The sequence below is a fragment of the Strix aluco genome, chromosome 11 (assembly GCF_031877795.1).
Source record: "Strix aluco isolate bStrAlu1 chromosome 11, bStrAlu1.hap1, whole genome shotgun sequence".
In the NCBI taxonomy this organism is placed as follows: domain Eukaryota; kingdom Metazoa; phylum Chordata; class Aves; order Strigiformes; family Strigidae; genus Strix; species Strix aluco.
In genome coordinates, this window is record NC_133941.1 from 20,207,721 (window position 1) to 20,228,566 (window position 20,846).

General features: G+C 39.5%; 2 protein-coding genes across 8 annotated transcripts in view; one reads left to right on the forward strand and one right to left on the reverse strand.

Annotated features, from left to right (window-relative positions):
* Positions 1 to 7,214, forward strand: part of IPPK (inositol-pentakisphosphate 2-kinase) — a 49,784-nt gene extending 42,570 nt beyond the window's left edge. For all 5 annotated transcript variants that reach the window (XM_074836583.1, XM_074836582.1, XM_074836581.1 and 2 more), the window contains 4 exons: positions 595 to 745; positions 2,218 to 2,320; positions 2,796 to 2,875; positions 3,917 to 7,214. In XM_074836583.1, coding sequence (XP_074692684.1) covers positions 595 to 745; positions 2,218 to 2,320; positions 2,796 to 2,875; positions 3,917 to 4,142 — 560 coding nt within the window. In that variant the 3' untranslated portion in view covers positions 4,143 to 7,214. The remainder of the gene's footprint in view (positions 1 to 594; positions 746 to 2,217; positions 2,321 to 2,795; positions 2,876 to 3,916) is intronic.
* CENPP (centromere protein P) overlaps positions 7,006 to 20,846 on the reverse strand; it is a 148,030-nt gene continuing 134,189 nt past the window's right edge. For all 3 annotated transcript variants that reach the window (XM_074836590.1, XM_074836591.1, XM_074836593.1), the window contains 3 exons: positions 10,111 to 10,190; positions 7,671 to 7,762; positions 7,006 to 7,361 (listed from right to left, as the gene is read on the reverse strand). In XM_074836590.1, the coding sequence (XP_074692691.1) occupies positions 7,240 to 7,361; positions 7,671 to 7,762; positions 10,111 to 10,190 (294 nt within the window). In that variant the 3' untranslated portion in view covers positions 7,006 to 7,239. The remainder of the gene's footprint in view (positions 7,362 to 7,670; positions 7,763 to 10,110; positions 10,191 to 20,846) is intronic.

Here is a 20,846-nt window from a genome sequence, read left to right on the forward strand (position 1 = left end):
CTTGCCTTTCCCTGCTCCTCCTGGCAGCCCTCGCCAGTTAGGGTGTAGCTCATTTTCTTTTCTCTACTACTCCACGCCTGGTAAAGAGACAGGTGTGAATGCTGGAGGGAAAAGGAAGGGGGGGGTGAGAGCTGGAAAAGGGTAAATAATGTTAATCCCTCAGTGCGTAAGTTTTATAAAGCTCTAATTATTCAAGGTGCTGCTAGTTACACAAGTTACACAAACAGCATGTTTCTTACTCTGCTTTTGAGGAAGATCTTTGTCATTGCTGGTTGGTTTTGTTGTATTGTGTTGGAGAAAGGTGTTATTACAGAAATGTGGGTTTTGGTGGTTTGTTTTTTTGAATGATTAGTAGAGTTGTATACCAGGTGGTTTATTCTGCAGTCAAATACCTGCTGTTTAAATGTGTGCAAGTCAGTACACGGACCTGGCACATTTGTGTTTGGAAAGTGAAGTGTTCTGGGGTTCCTCCCCCGCCCCCATGATTGGTCTGAGGAGTATTTGGGTTTGCTTTGTGAACAAGCACAGGTAATGGCAAAATGAAGCAAAGACGACACTCGTGCCTGCCTTCTTTGAAAATGCATTTTCTTCTAGGTAAACATAAATTGGAAAGCTCTGGCTTACCGAGGGATTGTCTCCTTTATAAAACCCTTCAGGCTCAGATGCTTGACATGCTGGATATTGAAGGACTCTATCCTTTGTACAGTAGAGTTGAACAGTACTTAGAGGAATTTCCCGAAGAGAGGTAAGACCTGATGATTTTTCTTTTCAGTTCTGATTAAGTGGGTACGCAGACAGGACTGGCTCTATGCAGACACTCCCTCTTGTTACATTGTGTACCACCTTCCTTCATGGTATAGTGTATTCTGAATTTCTAACTTGAAATGCCAGATAATATAAAAGATGAGTGTTATTGTTAAAAGTTTTGGTATCAGTCACTTGGGTCTGAATTTTTAAGTAATGATTATGGGACGTTCACGACAGGGTAAGAGAGAAAAATGCCCTGTTCCCTGTATATTTAAGGTTGTATATTTGAGGAGAGACGCAGTAACCTGGATGGTTGGTTTCTCCCGCCTTCAGTACCTGCAGAGCTAGGACTGTGTCTGTGGTAGTTATGATGTTCTTAGAGTCATTCTCAAGCCCCTGTTGGCCTGCCTCCAGCCTGCCCTTTAAAACCCCGACTGGGATAATCAGCAGCAATCCAGCCTGTGCCTGCGAGAGCTTACGGGAGGTGGGAGGGGATGGGGGCCCCGGATCTGCTGTTGTCCAGCCTGTCCTTGCGTGATGAGAACAGCTCCAGACACCAGACTCTAACCCACCGCACAAGGGATCAAATCATATGTGAGCCACAAGAATCGTTATCTTACGGCATTACTTGCCTGGTGAATAAATACTGGGTGTGGAGAGCTGCTACATTTGTTCTCAAACTTATTAGTAGGAATTGCTGTAAAAGGCCTTGACTTGGATGCTTCTTGCATTCCCGGGCTGTAAGTTGCGGTAGTTGTGCCGTTGCTCACACGAGGGCACTCTGGCTTCACTGGCAAGGCATCCCTGCTCCCGCTCCGGCAGCTCCGACGCCAAGGGTCAGATGTCCCAGAGGGACGTCAGCTGGGCAACGGCTTGGCTTGAAGTTCTGCCTAAACCACTTGCTTACTTGTATAGTGATACATTATTAAACACGTAATTTGAAAATGTATTTTCATCTGTGGGGTGTCTGTGTGCTGCAAACCCTGCTTTTAGGGGCTCAGCTTTCCAGCAGGAGTTCAGGTGTTTAACGTGGGAAGGAAGGAGGCCGAATAAACCATCCCCGTGTTCACACACGTTATGCAGCTGGGGGCAGAGCGGGGCCTTGTCAGATCAGTGTATACCCCCAACGTTTTCAGCAGGGCTTCTGGGAGCTCCTGCAACAAATTTTGAAACTTACCCATTTTTGCAAAAAATACTGTTCCTGTAGTGATACACAGGGGGCAGTAGATTAAGAATGATTCATCTTTTTAAAAAACCCAACCCAAATCCTAAGCAGCAGCAAATCTTGAGTGATATAATAACAGGGACTGGTCCCAGTGTTGGATCTCTGACTATTAACCTGTTGCCATGTTTATCAATGTTATTGTTGGTTTGTTCTAATCCGAGTATCCGGGCTGCTGAAGAAAGATCTCACTGAAAACCACTAAATCATCTTGCCTGTCTGTAAATCTTCTTTTAAAATTTATTTAGAAGTACATTACAGATAGATGGACCTTACAATGAAGCATTCTACGAGAAGCTGCTAGATCTTTCAACTGAAGACGATGGGACAGTAGCATTTGCGCTAACAAAGGTACTTCCCCGGGCCCGTTGTTGAAGTGTATTTAGTCTGTCGCTTTTCATAAACACCCGTCTCGCGGAAAGGGCTGGTTGGTGTGTTGGCACCACCGTGGGCTTGTCAGAGGTCTGCACGGTTCAAGTTCTTCATTGTACCAGGGTGTATCTTTCTAGCAGAAGCAGTTAAAACTAAGCAAGTTTAGCACCAGTTCTTGAGAGAAGAATAAAGCTGGTTATTTCCTTTCTAGACTGAGGAAGCATTTGTGTGAACTGGTGCTGTTCTGGCCTTCGGGAAAAAAACATGATTCTTACACAGGATGCTATAAAACCCCTTGCTCCTGCTAACCATTTGTTAGAGGGAGCATCTCCAGCTCTTAAAGTACCAACATACTAATACTCTGAGTATACTAATGCCTTTTGTAAAGAACAATCGGCTTTATTAAAGGCCAATACAAATATGAGAGAAAATTTGTTATTTTTATGTTGTGTAGGTGCAGCAGTATAGAATAGCGATGACTGCTAAAGACTGCTCCATCATGATTGCCCTTTCACCCTGTCTACAAGATGAATGGTAAGAGACACCTGCTTCTGCACAACTCCTACTCACTTAGAAAATGAAGATGCTTTTTGCACAGTTCAGGCAATTCAAGTAGCTTCTAAAAAGTGGGGTTTTTGGGGGTGGGGTGGAGTGTCCCCAGATACTTGGCTGCAAGCATATTAGTAAGGTAGAGTTCTGATCTGAGACATGTAGGAGAAATGTCTTGTTTCTGAAGAGGTTTAAGTTGATAAAAAGGGTTAAGGTTTTACATTTACTCCCTTCTTGAAATTTGAATTGACTGTTCGTAGTAGACGTACCTGGTTTTAACTAGGTACAATTTTTCTGCCTTGGCGTCCTCACATGAGAGATTTTTCAAGATGAGTTGCCTTTAACTGCCTAATTAGAATAAAACCAAGGCAGTAATGAAGAGGTGACATCTTTATCTTTCACTGCAAGGTGGGAGGCTTTGCCACAATATTATCCATTTTGACTTGTGGCAGCAAGAACAGTCTGCTCTTATGTAGGGGAGTCTGCTTTACTAAAGCCTTGTTATTTTTAGAGAGTATTGTTTTCTGCATTTGCCCTGCAGTTCTTGAACAAAATGTTCACGATAGAGATGACTTGTGCAATGGCTGACTTGAATTAATTATTAAGTCCTTGATCCTTTAGTATGCTTGGACACTAGTTCTGATACTAAATTTGTATTACCTTGAACCTAAGTCTAGGAGTTGCAGGGATTCTTTCTGCCTCTGCTGGTTTGCATGCATAGCACCTCGGGACAGGTGAGACTGACCAAATACAGAGACACAGGAGTTGAGAGAAATGTCTTGACTTAAGCTGTGTGGAAGCTGAAAGGAAAACGACTGGAAGAGGCGCCAGCAAGTTCACTTTTAAGACTGGTTAAGCTGGAGCCATGCTTTCCTAAATGCTACATTAGCTGAAGTTTATTTTCTTAGAACTTCCATGGGAGCCTAAGATAAACATTGGAGTCACTTTTGCAAGGGGACTGGGGATACACAAATGAAAAATGTTGCTGCAGGGCCTCAGCTGTGCGATATGGTTTTTGTTTTCCAGCTCTGAGCAAAGACCTGTGGTACTAACATCCAAATCAAGATTCACCTTTTCTGTTTCTGTCCTGGACCTTGATCTAAAACCCTATGAAAGCATTCCGCATCAGTACAAACTCGACGGCAAGATAGTAAACTATTATTTGAAGAATGTACAGGCCAAAGATGACCCAGTTATGTCCAATCTCTTCAAGGAGAATGAAGACTGCACATTAGTTCTCCATAAAGTGTAACCATGTCCTTAAGGTTATTTTTATTCAAACACATTAGAAAGTGAAAGATTAATGGAATACAATTATGGTGATTTTTTTTTCCTATTGTGTTCAGTGCATTTTTCAGCTGTGAATGTTTTTGCTTTAAGAAATTATTTCTAATTGGTATATGCCTTTTCAGAGACATGGAATAGCACTAAAACATGCATTTGCTATATAACCTTAATGAATGTATTTAATATGACAGAACAGATAATGTGCCATATCTTGGAACTAGAGGACAGATCCAATTAATACTAAAAGTCTACTTCTTTAGAGTTGAAAGAGCACAGAATTAAAGGTTTCCTGAAGTATTGCACTAACATAGAAAGCCTAATTACTAACAAGAGAATTTCCTTGGAGCTTGTGCTTTGAGTCTCACTCATACCTACTAGGAAGAGGGAATGCTCTGACAAAACCTAATAGAAAACTTTAGCATTAAGTCCACTGACAGTAAAGGTGAAGTGGCTACTCAAGTGTTACTGATCTGTGGAACTGCCGTCTTGCTGCAGAACACTTAAGTACGAATGCATGAGGTTAAGAACACCAGGCTGCCTCCAGAAGTTTTTGCGATCACCTGGTCTCTACCTAAAGCTTCTGAAATGAAGTGAAAAGGGTTAAAGGTAAGCATCTTTGAGATTTATGTGATAGCTGACTCGTCTGACATACTGGACTTTTATTTTCTTATACATTATATGCTGCTATTGAAGGTGAAACCACAGCTTGCTCTTACCTAATTTAAATTGAGCTATAGGAATAATATATTCTGAGTTTTACAGATTATTTCAGGTCTTTCAGATGGTGTCAAGCATTGGCATTATTTCACTGATAGCCCACATACTGCGTAGCATGAGCAGCTGCTTTCAGGCTCATTGTTTTTTTAGTGACACAGAAAAAAGGTGACAGTATCTGCTTTTCTGAGGCTGCAGGGGGTCCCTCTCTCATGAGGAGTGCTGGAGCTGAGCTTGTGTCACTACTTCAGCAATTTAATGATGGTGTCCCTTTGTAAACATTGGTGTGTGCAGCTGAAGTCTTGTGAGACGGTGCAGTAAAAGCCACCCTCCAGGAACACCCCCACTTGGAGACCGGGGGTAGTATGATAAAATGGACAGACACTTGTCCTGTACGCTTGGGGATGACACACCCTGAAATGTGCAGAGCCGCTCTTCAAGCTGCAGGGAACTGCTGTTACCTGGATACCGCGTGTGCTCACTGGTAATGGTTTTCAAAATAGCATAGGTTAACATTTAAAAAATATATTTATGTTGGGATCTCAGCGTAATGTTTGAATTGTTCCATTTTACCTGAAGTTCAATAAGCAAAACCAGAAAACGCTGTATCTTGGCACAACTCAAGGAAGAAACATGAAGTAGAAAGTAAGGCCCCACCCAGCCGCGGCGCTGCGGGGGCAGTGACCCACGGGGGCAGCCAGGGTGTGGGGCTGCTCTCGCTGCGATGGGACACTGCGCCAGTCTTAACAACCCCTCTTCCCAAAGAGAGCCTGGGGCAGAGCACACTGCCTTTACATCTGGAAATCCTCCAGCTGTTAGGCAAGGGGAGGAAGGAAGGACTGTCCACAGCTGGGAAGTTTTCAGGTTTTTATACTGTAACTTTACAGACATTTCATATGCAAGTGGAAGTGTATGTGCTGATCAGCCAGTTTCATTTTCATGCAAGGAGGTGCTGAAGAGGAAATAAACGTTACACAAAACTGGCTAAACCAGTAACATGTCAGTGGATAAAGTAGCAATGAATTTTGCCTGTCTACTGGATTCCAAACTTGAAATTAGTTGTATCTAATAAGATATTTTATTAGAGAGTTGCTGTTCATCAAAACTGAATCTCTGGCATTGCTCAGCTGTAGATTCTGACAGAAGCCAATCTCATCTGTCAGTTTTTCCTGACCTGCCAGAACAGTAGGAGACTATTTCAGTGGTCAAATAGTGGATTATTAAAATTCTGGTATTGCAACAGTATGTTTATTTTAGTTCTTGATTTCTCCACCTATTTCACCATTTCTATAAAGTATTTTGCCATAACTGACAAACAGAGCAGGCAGTTGTACAGCTTGCATGGTTAAAGCAGCTGTGGACTTGAAAAGGAAGGCTCTTCATGTTACCCTAGAGCCCACAGTGGGTGTCTTTGGCCCCTTGATTCCAGGAACAACCACCGTCGCTCCCTCCCTGTGAAGGATGTGACTTACAGTCCTCGAGCTGGGATAAGGTGCTTCCGTTGTGAGAGCTAGTGCAGAGCAGGGACTCTCCTGAAAAATGCAGAGTTCCCAAATGAGCTGATGGTACATGTGAGGGAAGAGTACAAGACATCTGTCTAATCTTGTTTTGTTTCTTCAGGGATGAATGTATGGAATGTGATGCTTTCGTAATGTGTTACCTACTAGAATCTCCCCTAGAAGTAGGAAATCAAAAGGAAGTGCTGCTGTGGGCAGTAGTTAACTCGTCCATCTCTCTTTACAGAAGTGTAATGGTCCTTTCTTTAGTTTAATGCTGTCTCTACTCAACACTTACATCATGGAAAAAAGTTACTTCATACAGTTACTTTTTTCTTTAGCACAGTATGTCTTTGAAATCTTCAAATTGTCTACTTCCACCCTAATTTAATGAGAAAGCTATTTAACTCTTTGTTCTAGGAGTCTCTTACTGTTCTCTCGTCATTTTAAGATCACTGTACTTTTACAGAGCTGTGAAATGAAATGGATTTTTATGGACTTGATTTTGACAGTGCATGATCTTTTAACACTTTCCAGGTATCTAGAAAATGTTAAGAAGATAAACCACTCTGGTACATTAATGATTCAGAAAGATAAATTTATAATGAAATCACTCTGTACATGTAACTATTTTATTTGGCATTTTTGTATTTAAATGGCTGTATTTATTTTCATGTCATGACAATTTATATATAACGTGCCATAATTGTACAGATAGCATGTTTTATGAGTATGGTTTCTAAATGGAAAATAACTTAATGTTTATATTCAATAAAATTATAGACTGTGTAACACAATATCTTAATTAAAACTACTTTTGAAATTGCTACCTGTTGTAAGTCAGACTGCTATTCATTTTTCCAAGCTAACCACTTTGATCAGATTCTCGATAGCTGCCTCAATCCCAAACAGCAGCAGCATGCTCCGGAAGCCAGTGGGTGCATTTTCTATAGTTGCCATCTTCCACTCCAAGACTGCAAGAAAAAGGTAACAGAGAGCATTATTTCCAAACAGTTGCACAATTACTGGAAGTAGCAGTCAGCAGTGCATTTTTGGATCAGACAGGTTACCTGCTGTCTAGGAGAGGAAGGCGTAATTCTTTTGTAAACCCTTTTAAATTACAGGGGAGGTGAAGCTTAGCTGCTTGCTAAATTGGGATTTCTTTGCCTGGTTGGGTGCTGCAAGATGTATTTCTATTTTATCTAAAGAGATGTTGGCTAAAAAAAGGGGACAGGTGCTCCACCTGAAAACTCAGCAACAGTCTCTGGAGTGAATAACGTTACCTTGCTCTGGTACTTTAGTCAGAAGGTCCAGAAGAGGCGTAGTTCTCCCTTCTTCATCTATATGTATCTTCCAAACCACCATTAATTCAAACCTGTGTCACATGCACAGAAGAGTTTAAGTGTTAACTAGGAGACTGGTTTTGAGGTTTCCTCAAAGCAGGCACTAAAGTATTGGGGATGTTCACACTCATTACCCTCTTACACAAAATTCACCTCAAGTAATACAACACCCATCTCTGTATTTGGGAACCAGAAATAATTCTGTTTGAACCAAGGAGAACCAGTGATCTGTTGACAAGGAAGGGTTCCAGGTATGTTCAAATTTTCAACCTCAAGGATTTCTCCCCCTGGTTCTTGCCTTTGTCTCTTACAAATGGTGAGTTTCCATAACGCAGTGGTAAAAAGTAAGGAAAGAAAACAATAGCATCTCCCAGCCCTTACACACAATACCTGGGCCCTGGGGTCAGGCACTCTGCTACATACAGGATGGAAACAGAGGAGAATCATCTCAGAAGTGTTAAAGTCATGATGGTCTGGGTTTGGAATAAGGTCCACCCCAACAATGTTCATGGCCTTTGCAGTATAATGCACAGGGACTAGTATATCCAAGGCCTGGATTCCTGCATTTGTTTGCTTTTAATTTTAAAAGAAAAATAATCTGAACCATCATTACTCCTTCAAGAGTGTGTTTGCAAGGCTAACTGTTATTTCCAGCTTTGGCAGTGGGACAAGATGACTACAGCCTAAGTGAACAATTAGGCAGTTGGCTTTGGCATGGGGAAGAGTTGGTGTAGTTAAGCACACGGGGATTACTCTAGAACAACATTCATAGCAGATTTGCTGCTTTATAACAGCCCATCTGCTTCACTGCATTTTGTATTCCCCTCCACTCCCTGCTTTTAGGAGGACTCCGTACGGAAAGGAAGGCTTTCCTAATCCAAAGCCAACCTGCACAATAACAACTCACTGCCAGGAGGATGTTCCCTTTCTCAGTGTTTGATCAATCATAATGTAAAAGTTTCCTTCAGATCTGATTTGTCAGCCTTTTGCTACTTCGTTAAAAAACCTTTGAGGATTTGTGCACAGCTTGTTCTGGGACTCTGCAAACATGAATATGCAAGTGTATCTTCTACCAACCCACTGAAATGATTTTTAAAGTATTTCATGATTGTGGGTGAGAGGGAACGTGGCACCTGCCAACGTGAAGAGGAACTGTAAAATAAAGCAGCTTATTTTCTAACTGTGATGGTCTAACAAGAATTCATTTCAGCAACCCCGAGTTAAAACATTCAGCTTTAAATGGCAGATCTGGCACTACAGTGCCAAGACAGCACCAACTATTCGGGTTTATTTGCTAGTTCCACAGGCAAATATGAGGGAGGCAGCTACGCTTTATTACTAGTTGTTTCCATATAAATTAATGCATGTTAGAGTGAAGACATACTAGGAGAAGGGAAAGGTCTGATGCCTTCACAAAATAGTTACTTTTCTTGGCCCTTAAGGAATTCCTGACGGTGATAATTGTATTGTCTTACATGAAATTTCCAAGAATTTTTTTACTCAGTTCAAAAACCCAAACCTGCCAGAACATGTCTAGCAGGGAGCCCAAACAAACCCAGCATGTGTGGTAGAATAATAGTAATAAATAGCAGCGAAATGATCCCCTCCATCTAACTGATTTCCCTCTGAAACGATGGAAAAATAAAGCTACAGTTTCTTCAGTAACATGGTAACTGCAGTTTTCTTTCCATTCTTTAATGGCAAGACGGCCCAAGAGCTGTGCTTTGCCGCAGTGCTTCGTGAGCATCGCACCTCCGACCGCAGGAGGTGCCATGAGCTGGAAGTGACAGGCTGCTCCACCCGCCTTGGCCTGCAAGAGGGGAGAAGCTCCTTCGATCAGGCCCCGGGGTGGAAGACGCCGCCTTATCTCAGAGAGGGCCACCCTGGCACGGCAAGAGGGACACTGGCCTCAGCGCCTGGTCTGTCCCTTCCTCCGGTCACACAATGCAGAAAGAAAACCCAGATGGAACAAATCCAGGTGAACTTGACATGTTTGCTGATGCAGGAAAGGGAGGATGTATCCCACATTCCTAAACTTCCAATTTAGACTCTTCATGAGCTTCCAAACCCAAGACCCACGTAGCTTTTTTTTTTCCACCTAGATTTCTAAGAGTGAGTGCACACAGTAGCAATACAATTAATTGACTTATCTAACAAGGCCACATACACATACATTTTCAGGGCTTTTTGTTTTTTCTCCCGGTGTTTCTAATGTGTGGTTGTAGCCCTAAAATGTAACACCCATCATCTAATCTCTGCCTTTAAAGGTATAAAGCAAAGAGTGATTTAATTTTCAAACAGACCGATTATGTATAGATTGACAATGTGCGTTTCACAATCCTTTATCTGCATAAATCAAGAAATGTATTTATTGACTTACCCAGAATGTGTGGAGTTCCTTAGAATTATATAATCTCCCAGCAGTCCTTCCGGAAGGGTCACAACGTCAGGGTATTTGGCCTGGGAATAAACAGGTTCAAAAGGGTATAAATCAGGTCAGAAAAATCAGAGTAGACAAGGTGGTTTCTAGCTAGTGCTTTCCAGTTGCAGTGGGTTTTAATGGGCTGCCACCTTCAGCTTGCGTTTTTAATTGTTAAGAGTAACAATATTAATTGTTTCAAATTCTGACGTGTTTTTTAAGTTTTGGTTTGGTTTTTCTAGTATCATTCATGTGATACGAAGAGATACTTAAATTTGGTCACCTCAGAGAAAAAAAAACAGTGTTGTGCTCCTGTACAAACAGGCGTTAGAAGTCCTTATGCAAGATGTAGGAAACCTTGAAAGAATATTTGTAACTAAGTTCTGTTAGTTTGATTTAATGACACATCAGTTTCACAAAAAAACCCCAAACCCTTATTAGAACAGTCTTGCTCCTCTTTTTGAGAAACTGCATCACCAAGCTCCATACAGTGCTTTGAAGGCATAAAGTAATAAAGGCAATGAGGTGCCAAAATAACCACTACTATCAAAATATAACAGGGCAATGGAAACATGATCAAACATATAAAACTACTGACTGCTATTAAACTTCCATGTTCCTGGGAATTAGAGCTATTTTCAATTCCTGCAATGTGCAAAGATTGATCATTGTTCCATTACTTTGTTAGCATGTCTAGAATTGTACAGTTTTCAACGTGTACATCTTGCATTACATAAGACTCAGCTTTTGCTATAACTATTTTAAAAATATGTAAAAGAAAACTGAACAGTAGCTTTGTATAGATTCTTCAGAAGTTATGCAGTATGTAAGGCGCAGGTTACTCAGAGTATAAGGAGATGCCGATACATCAAAATAGGAGAAAGAACACAATGAATGCATCCTGCAGGGACGTGCCATGGCAAAAGAAAACAGAATCTAGACACAGCCTGTTACTGTGAAGACTTCGACACTGGTACTTGCTTGTACTGTCTTATGTACTGGATACAAAACTGTGTTCCAAAAACTGTAGTTTATAAAGTGTGAAAAATCCGTCAGCCTAAATCATTCTACAGCGCTCGCAGGACAAGTGGTGCATCTTACAGAAAAGGAGCAGGAGAGCTTGTCTTTACAAAGCACTGGAGAAAATGAGTTCGGTTTTACAGGATTACACCTCATCTGGCAGACTGAAATTGCTACCAGATGTGACCTTGCTCTGGTTTAGGAATTTATGACAAACTGAAGGGGGGTTGTGCAGAATGCCAAATGACATAAAACACATGGAATTTGCCAGTTTTAATTTCTACAAAGTATCTAGTACTGTATGTACCATGGGGGATAAAGGCCACGATCTACCCTGGGAACAAAGACACGTAAGGGGCAACAAAGTGCACAGTAGTTACAGCATGAAAACACAGCTCATCTAAGGTCACTCGCCTAGCAGAGCAGTGATAGGACAAAATAAAACAAGTTTTCCAGGCTTTCCTTCTCAAGAACCCATGTCTTTGATATTCATTACATGCCTTCATTTGTCTGCTATCACAGGGCTCAGAGAATCGAGTGATCTCTTTAGCTCCAGGTTGCAAATCCTAGAAATTTAGGATTAGCTTGTATCGGGGTGATCCTCATTCACAAGAGATCCCAAGTTTACTGTAGCTAAACACCCAGTCATGTTTTATCTTCGTCTGCCCATACCTTTGGAATCACAAGAGAAAAGAGATCAGAGGAACTAGGTAAGAGTTCCAAATTTCAAACCACTGCAAAACACATCCATGACTTGTTTGGGAGTTCCTCAGCAGCTGCCGTAATTGATTAATTTACCCCCAGCTAGTGGGTGGTATGTTATGTCATATACAAACCAGAGGTATCTCAAGGACATCTCAAAGTGTATGATTTTCTGTTGTCTAAAAGCTTCCTTGTACCTGGGAGAGAGTGTGTTGCTGAGTTCAGCTTCTTAGCAATCCACTGAACACACAAAAAGCCAAACCAGAAGTACCTACATCTCTCTTCAGGTGTATTATTACATGCTAAAACTGAAGACGTAACAGCCACCTGAGGCAGTACCTCGCCCAGACCCACGGAAGGGGGTGTCTGTCCATCCCACCTAAGGGTGACTCCTTAGAGCAATCATGCGGCAGAAGCAGGAAACAAAACTACCACACCCAGGATGGAGCAAGCAATGTTCATCACTGACGATTTAGGGAATAAAACCCAGGAAATGCAGTCACACGATCTACCTTTCATATTCCACATATAAAATGGAATGTCCGTATCCCACAGGTGAAACGTGGGGATCTGGCACATAAATGAAGAACCAGGCACACAGTACACACGAGCTGCAACAGGCCTGATGGAACTACAATTCCAAAACCACTTTGTGGGTACCGGATTATCACCTCATATTCTCTGCTGTGCAACTTTTTAAAGTTTCCCCAGGGAAAAGAAAAGCTGAGCAATAACCAGGGTAACAGAATGACCCGATCCACTGAAAGGTTTCTTGGGAAAGTCAGCAACTCCTATGGGATCCTGTAAAGTGGACACTGGGCAACAAAGAAATCGCATCAAGTAGCGCGATACCAGATGGGAAAAATCAGCTACAACTTCATTAAGCAAAACCTGACTTTAATCAAGAAATCTCTCAGATGACTTTTAAATGTCAGTTTATGATCAAAACCAAAAGCCCATGCTATTATTACTTCTGGACGGAAATAGTTTTTCCAGCTCCTTCAGGAGTCCAAGCAGGGAATCTTATGGGAGCTTTTGTCTAAACCAGAAATAGTCTCAAATCACAAAGGGACGACCATCAGGATGGAATACACAGTCTTCCCTTTCTTCCATGACAGATTTTGCACATACACACATGCACAGAGCCATCCGAGTAAATACACTTGGAGTATCTATTTTTAAACAAAATATATTATTCTACAGCTGTTTAAAATTGTACTGCAATTTTCTGCATACTAAAACTCTTCTAAGAAAAATGTTATAAGTTATTCAGCTTAAGGGCCATGACTAAGAATGCAAAGCAAAACTGGCAAGACAGAAGCTGTACTAAAAGCAGACAAATTTGCTTCTAACCCACTTACCAAGAAAATATGCTACCGTGCTCTTAGATGCAACAGCAGTTCACACTTACTACTAATTTTGAACTTGGCATTCTGTAAGAAGGACTGTATATACAGAGCACTAAGCAAGTCACACTGCTACGAGTCCCCCCACAGGTGTAAGCGACTTCTAAATTTACCAAAGACACTACATTTAGGCTCTGATTTGGGGTGATTTATATGTATGTTTTGCCCAGCTAAGGCCACAGTGTCATCCACTGAAGTCATACATGGTGGTAGCATCAAGGCCTTAAATAACAACATCAACGTAACTTCAAGAACTCAAATACAAGTTATTTGCAAAATTGATGAAAATTCTACATACTGTAGAATATCAATAATGACACGATTAAATTCCAGAAGCATTAAACAATCAAGCCCACTGCTACCAGTCTGCTACCAAATGCAGCAATTGAGGTCAATCCCTTAAGTAGCCATCAAGGGGGAAGCCATCCCCCCATGAGGGTGAGGTCGCCTGAATTCAGAGCAGCTGTGTTCTCCAACAGCCTCATCCTCTGGTTTTAGCAGCAGCCTGATTTTTAAATTACAGTAGTCTAACTCAGATAACAACAAGAGGAATAATTTTACTACCACCATGATCAAGTCCTACAGATACTTAAAACCAGCAATCATCAGGCTACAAAATGAAATTAAGTGCAGCAATTACATTTTTGGAAATTAGTTCATATTTCTACTTTTACTAAGCCTTCTGCTGGCCCAGATAACCACAGTTCCATTTACGAGATCTGGTCTTACAGTTTATCTGTCCTTATGCACACTGCTAAAATATTCAGCGCCAACTTCACCAAGAACTCTTATCTTCAAGACACAAACCATGTTAATCTGTCATAAACGGAAAGTCACATATACATTTTCAATCAATTATCTTTCTAGAAATGTAATTTAAGTTGCTTTGATGAGTTTCATTTTTAGATACTGTACAATATATTTGTTAATGTTTTTAATTAAATACTTTATCCTGTAAGACAGCTGTCACCAACAGGAATATATAACAAGGATTTATACTTTCCTGGATTTTTAAAGCACAGTGGCGAGCCTTAAGCCAGTGAAAAATTTCTCCAAGAAATTTAACTTTTCTGGTACCAACACACACCTCAACAGATAAGACAAAACAGTCTGCCAATAGAATGTAATCAAGAAATGAGTAATACTCTACGTAGGAAGAAATACATCCTATTTTTTGGTTTTTCCTTCCTCTCCACTGCTTGACTGGGCAATAGCAGCACTGTATAAATAGATGTATACTCAAAATCTGAATAGAAGGATGAAAGAAAAACCTGTAATGTAAGCAGATGGAGATGTATAAGATAGCCATGGTTTAGAGAAGGTTTTTGTCTCAAAGTTGCATCTTTTGGAGACTTCTTTTGAATTGAAAATCAACAGAAAACTCTGGATCCTTTAGAATACGCAAGGAGAAGAGGAACCCATTGCCTGTAGATGCTACAAGTTCGTCACATGCTTAAGTTGACATTCTTTAGATGGAAGATTTTGCTGTACAATGGCAGTATTTGTGTATTTTTAATTGAATACTGTAAACACTACCAGTGTCATTAAATATTGTGCTCAAAGCCTGAAAGGTCCAAAATTTGACTGTGGAAAGTGCCATATCCCCACATTCAGTGAAAGACTTTCAGTCTGATGAACTGGAATTACTGAGTCAGAAAGTCAGATGGTGTACAAAGGGAAAACTCCTACCAAAAGACTTTTTGGTTTTAGTGTGCTACATGTCAGAATTATTATAAATTATGAAATTATTGTTAAACTAACTAGCTTTGTCTGCCAAGATTTGTTCTTGTATATGTAGAACTGAGGCAAATGTAAAATGACTGAATTTCCTCTTATTTTGCAGAAGTATCAGTTGCACAGGTAAAACACAGACTTGTAAAATATATAAAAAAAAATGAATATAGAACACTATATAACTTACTTTGAAAGAACTACTTAGAATTTACTTTCATGTGATACACCGCAGAATCTAACTATGTTCCTCTTACAAGCTGACATGTTTAAATCTTTGTTTCAGCAGCTTAATGTTGGAAACAAAGGTCTTTTGGAGCTATTGGGTATTTGTAAGGCTTAAACATTTACATTTTGAAGGAAAAAACACTTTACCCATGCCACATATTTTTTGGTTGAAAAAGAAAGTATTCTTCATATGCCATTTCATATTCTCTTTAGTGTATTTCTGTGGAAACAAATTCTGTACTATCTAAAATTTGTATTTGGTGTGTTGAGTATTGATTACATTACACTCAATATTTACACATGGACTTTTTGCTTTAAAATGTAATGACCCAATGGGACAAGAATTAGAAGATGCAGTGAATCTTCAAGCCACTGGTTTTCCCTCGTACAGCCATTTACTGTATGTATGTTCATGTACGATTCACAGTTTTAAACTATTTTTGTAAGTGGTTTTTTTTTGTTTGTTTGTTTTTTTAAATGAATTCCACTACAAGCAATAGAGGAACATTTAGAAAGTGATTCATCCAGCGTTACACCATTATTGTCTACTGATATTTGGAGCAACACTTGTGGCTACTCCCTAACTCAGAGCAATGCAGAACTGGGACCTCGCTAAAAATCAACATTTGATTTTAGTTTCTAGAGCAAGGAAGTTTATCAGCATCCCAGTTACGGTAGTATCTCATAATAGCATACTTTGGGAATCAGTGTCCAACTCCTTGCTTGATCTGTCTCTGTCCATCTTATGAATTTGTGATAGATGCTCACAGAATTATAGAAGGAAAAGACCCTTAAGATCATCGAGTCCAACCATAAACCTAATGCTGCCAAGTCCACCACTAAACCATGTCCCTAAGCACCACAAAATTGTGCAATTAGAGTGAGAAATACAATATATAATTACTGAAGTAGCATTCTACAAATAATTTTAATACCTAGGTTCCAAGAAAAAAAATCTGTCATTCTAACTTCCCTCTTATACTAAAACATATGGAACATTAGAAACACTTATTGTAACAAGAAATACTTCAGTATTTCTCAAATGGTAGCTAGCACTGCACAAAACCCACTCGATCAGCTCCACCTTCTGCACTCTAATACAATTTTACAGTTATCTCAATAAGATGCAAATCTCCATTTATTGCATCTTCTCATGCAGAGATCTATTCATACTTAAAATGTTAAAGATGTTTTAAAAACTAATAATGCTGTATAAATTCTATTCGCTTTTATACTTGCTTTAAAGAAAAAGTATGGCTGAGTCCCATATCTGTTGGATTAACAACACTGATGTTTTGGGGAGGGCTGTACTTAAATAATATTTTCCTATTGGCCATTTGGTGATAATGAGATTCAGACGAACAAGAGACGTAGAAACATGAAGAAACCTACATCAACACAGCCCTACTTGACCAGATGTATCTTTTTTTCAGGATTAAACCCAACTATCCATGCTAGGAAACAGGTATTGCTGAAGCCTCAGCACCAAAGTTCTGCATCCAAACCAACATGTCCTGATGACAAGATGCACAAGTGGGGTGTACTATGAGCTTCACAAAGCCATGTGAAGTGGTGATGCAGAAGACAAAGACAGTTTGGTCTGTGCCCGAAAGATAACCTAAGGTCAGTGATTTAAATTAGAGCAAAATATGGCAATTTTCTCGGGAAACTAAATCTCAGTTAAAGCATAAAGCTACAAAAATTATTAGCACATCAGTGGTCAACTTTCATCAGATCATCATCATATGCTTAGGAAGATGGCAGCATGCTTTTATATTTGGATAAGCATAAATACCTGTTTGAAGCAACTGGGATATGTAATGAATTCCAGCTACGAAAATAAGCTGTTGTATCTACTACTCGGGAGAAAAACTTTGACTAAACCTGCTTTTAAACAATAAAATACAAATAGAATATATATATATAATTATAAAAGAGAAACATTTTATAAGTGTGTTCTTGCAGGCTCTATTTTTTTTAATGTCTACACTGAAAATTGCCTAAAATGGTTTGCAAGGGCTAGAATTATGCCTTAAAGTACTTGAAGAATAGCACATTGAAAGTTTAAAACATAAAGGATCTCAAAAGTCACCATGAAGTTTCTCATTTTGTGCAATTAAAGGAACTGAAACCAAGAAAAGATAATGCACTTTTCCCCTTCAAGTAAATTACACAGTATAAAAGCACTGTATTTGCAAAATAGATTTATGAAACCTCACCACTCGTAATTATGTCTCAGAATAAACACATTTTCCATCTTCCCATCTAAGTAAACATTTTACTCAAGTAAAACAGTCCTGCTGGTCATCTGTGTTATGCAAATTACACAAAACTACAAGTGTGATTAGAACCAAAGAACATGTTTACAAAGAGAAGCGCATAATGAAATGTAGTTCTGTCCCCGTGGCAGCCATAGTGTATCTCACACACTGCTCAGTTCCCTTTTAAAACTAAAAGCACGAGCAATACTCCCAACACGCCTGTTTCCTTTTTAGTAGAGGAAGGGAGAATTTTGGGGGCAGACTTGAGGAGTAACAGTATGAATGCCAACCTGGACAAGGGAAATCTGTGCAGTAAATGTTTACCAAAATTTCCTTACAAGCCCAGGATACACCTGGTTTTCTCCAGTAGTACAAGTACAGCTCGTTACTTGAATGAAAATTGCTCTGCATCCACCTCCTTTCACACCTGTGTTTTTTAGCAGACCAGTAGCAGACCTGTAACTCTTGAGTTACAGATCACTTGGTTAAGATTCCGTCTCACAAATATCCCTTAAGGTTAAGTCAACGCTCTACACCAGTACCCGAAACCAGCTGGGAGGGAGCCTTTCTCATCACCAGCCCAAAGCCTGTGTAGCATTAGCAAATTGCCAATGAAGTTTCTTTGCTTTGTGTTTTTTTTCTTTTTACCTTGAGTTGATCCCAGCTGCTCTTTTTTTGGCCCCTACTCTATTTCCATTGCCATTTATTTTCATTCTTTCACATTTCCATAACATCATTTTGCATGTTTGATTAAACCATGATTCTACAGTACATGATTCGCTATGTGACTACTAATTTACCATATTATTTGTATTTTCATAATTGGATTGAGGCTGTATGTCTACAGAAGAGCTAAACCAGTATGTCAACAGGCCCGAGTACACATATTACTGTGTCTCTTATAAAGTATTTCCTCTCAATATCACTTTGTCATATGGTGACCATATGTTTATCTGCAACTTAATTACAGCAGACTGGGAATAAATTAAATACATACTAGAGGTTTATTTTTAAAATATGAAGAAAAATAGAATTAAATGAAAATGAAACCTCAGGAAGAACAGGAAGGGGTACATAATAAACACATAGCGAACACAGAAGTTGCAGATGTTTTTTTGTTATGTTTTTTCTTGCTGGGAAGAGCCAAGTCTTCTCTCCATTATTTCTCTTTAAAGTTGTCGAGCCAAAAGACTTTACGAAAAATTATACTCCTGACCAATAATGTGTGCACGTTTACAAACTAATGTTTCTAAAAGCAACAGCACCAAGGTACTTTATTCTGTGTTTGTTTCTACAGTAAACAGGCATATTGGAAATGAGAATACGCTTCTGCAGAACAGCTGAAAAGACTTGCAGGCTCGCTCGCCCTGCCTTCAGAGACCTCGCATTTCCCCACTGGACGCCCTGGACTACCCCTAGGTTCCAAAATGATCTTCACCTATTAATGCTGCTCTCTGGGACACAGACACTGGCAAGCCTGAAGACCACAGCAGGCCGTGGATAAGAGGCTAGAAAGGAGTCCAGAAACCAAGAGTGCTGCTGCTGCTACCAGATCAGCCTCAGCACAATCCCGGCAGATGCAGCAACTGGAACTGACGGCCTGGATGTTGCATGGCTCACAAAAGCCTGTCCTCCTTCTGGAAACAAGTCTACCACAGACTTACTGCTCACTGTAAGAACAGACACAGAACAAGCTTGCCATCTGCTACTCAGGGACAGCACACTTCCCGTTGTTTGCTCCTGTATCAGATATTATTGACTATCCACGTAAACTGAAGAATCATATCCTCTGAATTAGTGCTGGCTTTTTCTTTGCCTTTTTAGGTTTAAATAATCCCATTTTTCTAGATTAAAACTTTAGGGCTTTTTATTTTGTTTAACTTTTAAAATACACTGTCTTAATACTAAGATGGCTGTAGAGACATCCTCTGCATAGTTATCTGCACCGTTCTGCGTCCAGGACTTACTAATTGATTTATTTTTTTCTGGGAGAGCATTAACACTGCACCTAGACATTTCTTTTGGTGGAAACTCACAGTAAACCAGTAGAGCTCAGTAGTTCTGTTTCCTCTACAAATTTACTGAGATAGTAATTTTCATTACATTGTATTTTGAAACCCCTACCCTACCTCTACAGTTAAGTATAATGAAACACTTGATGATAAATTTAATATAAGACACTGTGTAGAAATCAGCAGATATGTCTAATTTAACAAAAGAGATACTAAGCAGTCAAGGACAGTAGAGACAAACAAAAATGAAAGGAAAAAAGATGCCATATTACAGAATACCATGAAGAATCAACAACTTGGGAAGAAATAATCATGAGCTGATTTTTCAATAATGTGAAGGAAGGAAGGAAGGAAAGGCACTTTTAGGAGAGAAATTAAACTAAGTTTGTGTTTTCTTCCATTACAACAGAAGCAAGTTACTTTATAGATCTTTAAATATTTTTCTGCATAGAAGATGCTACAAATTTATCTCTAAGCCTTTTTGATGGCTTAGTAGAGTGTCCAGGATTGCATAAAGCAACTTGGATTTGGAATACCACAGAAAAGTTGATTATCAAGTGTGACCCAACTTGCTTTTATACGGTTTACATTATCAAGCTTGTCAAGACAGCAGATTTTAAACATAATATAAACAAAAGCATCTGAATTTAGTTAATGATTTGGCTCTGAAGCTGTGTTAGTCTTTTTCCAAGTACCCTGATTCATTTAAAAAAAAAAATAAATCATAGAACACAACAAAGAACATCTAGTTCATCTAAATAAGCTCAATGTTAGGCATTTAAGTTTTTAAAAGCATGACTTTAAAAAGTTTTCACACAAGGTATTCAGCTTATGTTGATCATTTGCTGATGTAGTTGTTTCTTCTGTTACTGTTGTTATTTCATCTTGATCAAGTAGAATACAAAAAGAGCACAGTTAAGGACAAGAGTCCAACAGCTACTGTTAATCAATAAAACTTCATTAATTTCTACAATTAAAAGAACAGCTGTCCATTGGTGCAGTAACTGGAGTTCTTTGAGATATGTTATCCCTATAAAGATCATTATCTGCCTCAGATGAGAGAATTTTTCCCTTGACTTCATTAGTCAGCGAGTCAGTTCATGTGACAAGCCAATAATTACCATAAACCCAATATACTCAAAATATATATAACCAATTGTTGTTTGGCATCAACATTTTAATCCCTCCCCCAAGTTTTTTTGTACTATAAACTCTGCAGAGAGAAACTCAAAGCAAGAAGGATGGCACCCAGTAGAGGACAGAATAAAATAGTCTAATAAACTTCAGCTATTATTACTTGCTTATTAACACTGACTGCCAATTAATAGACCAAGTAT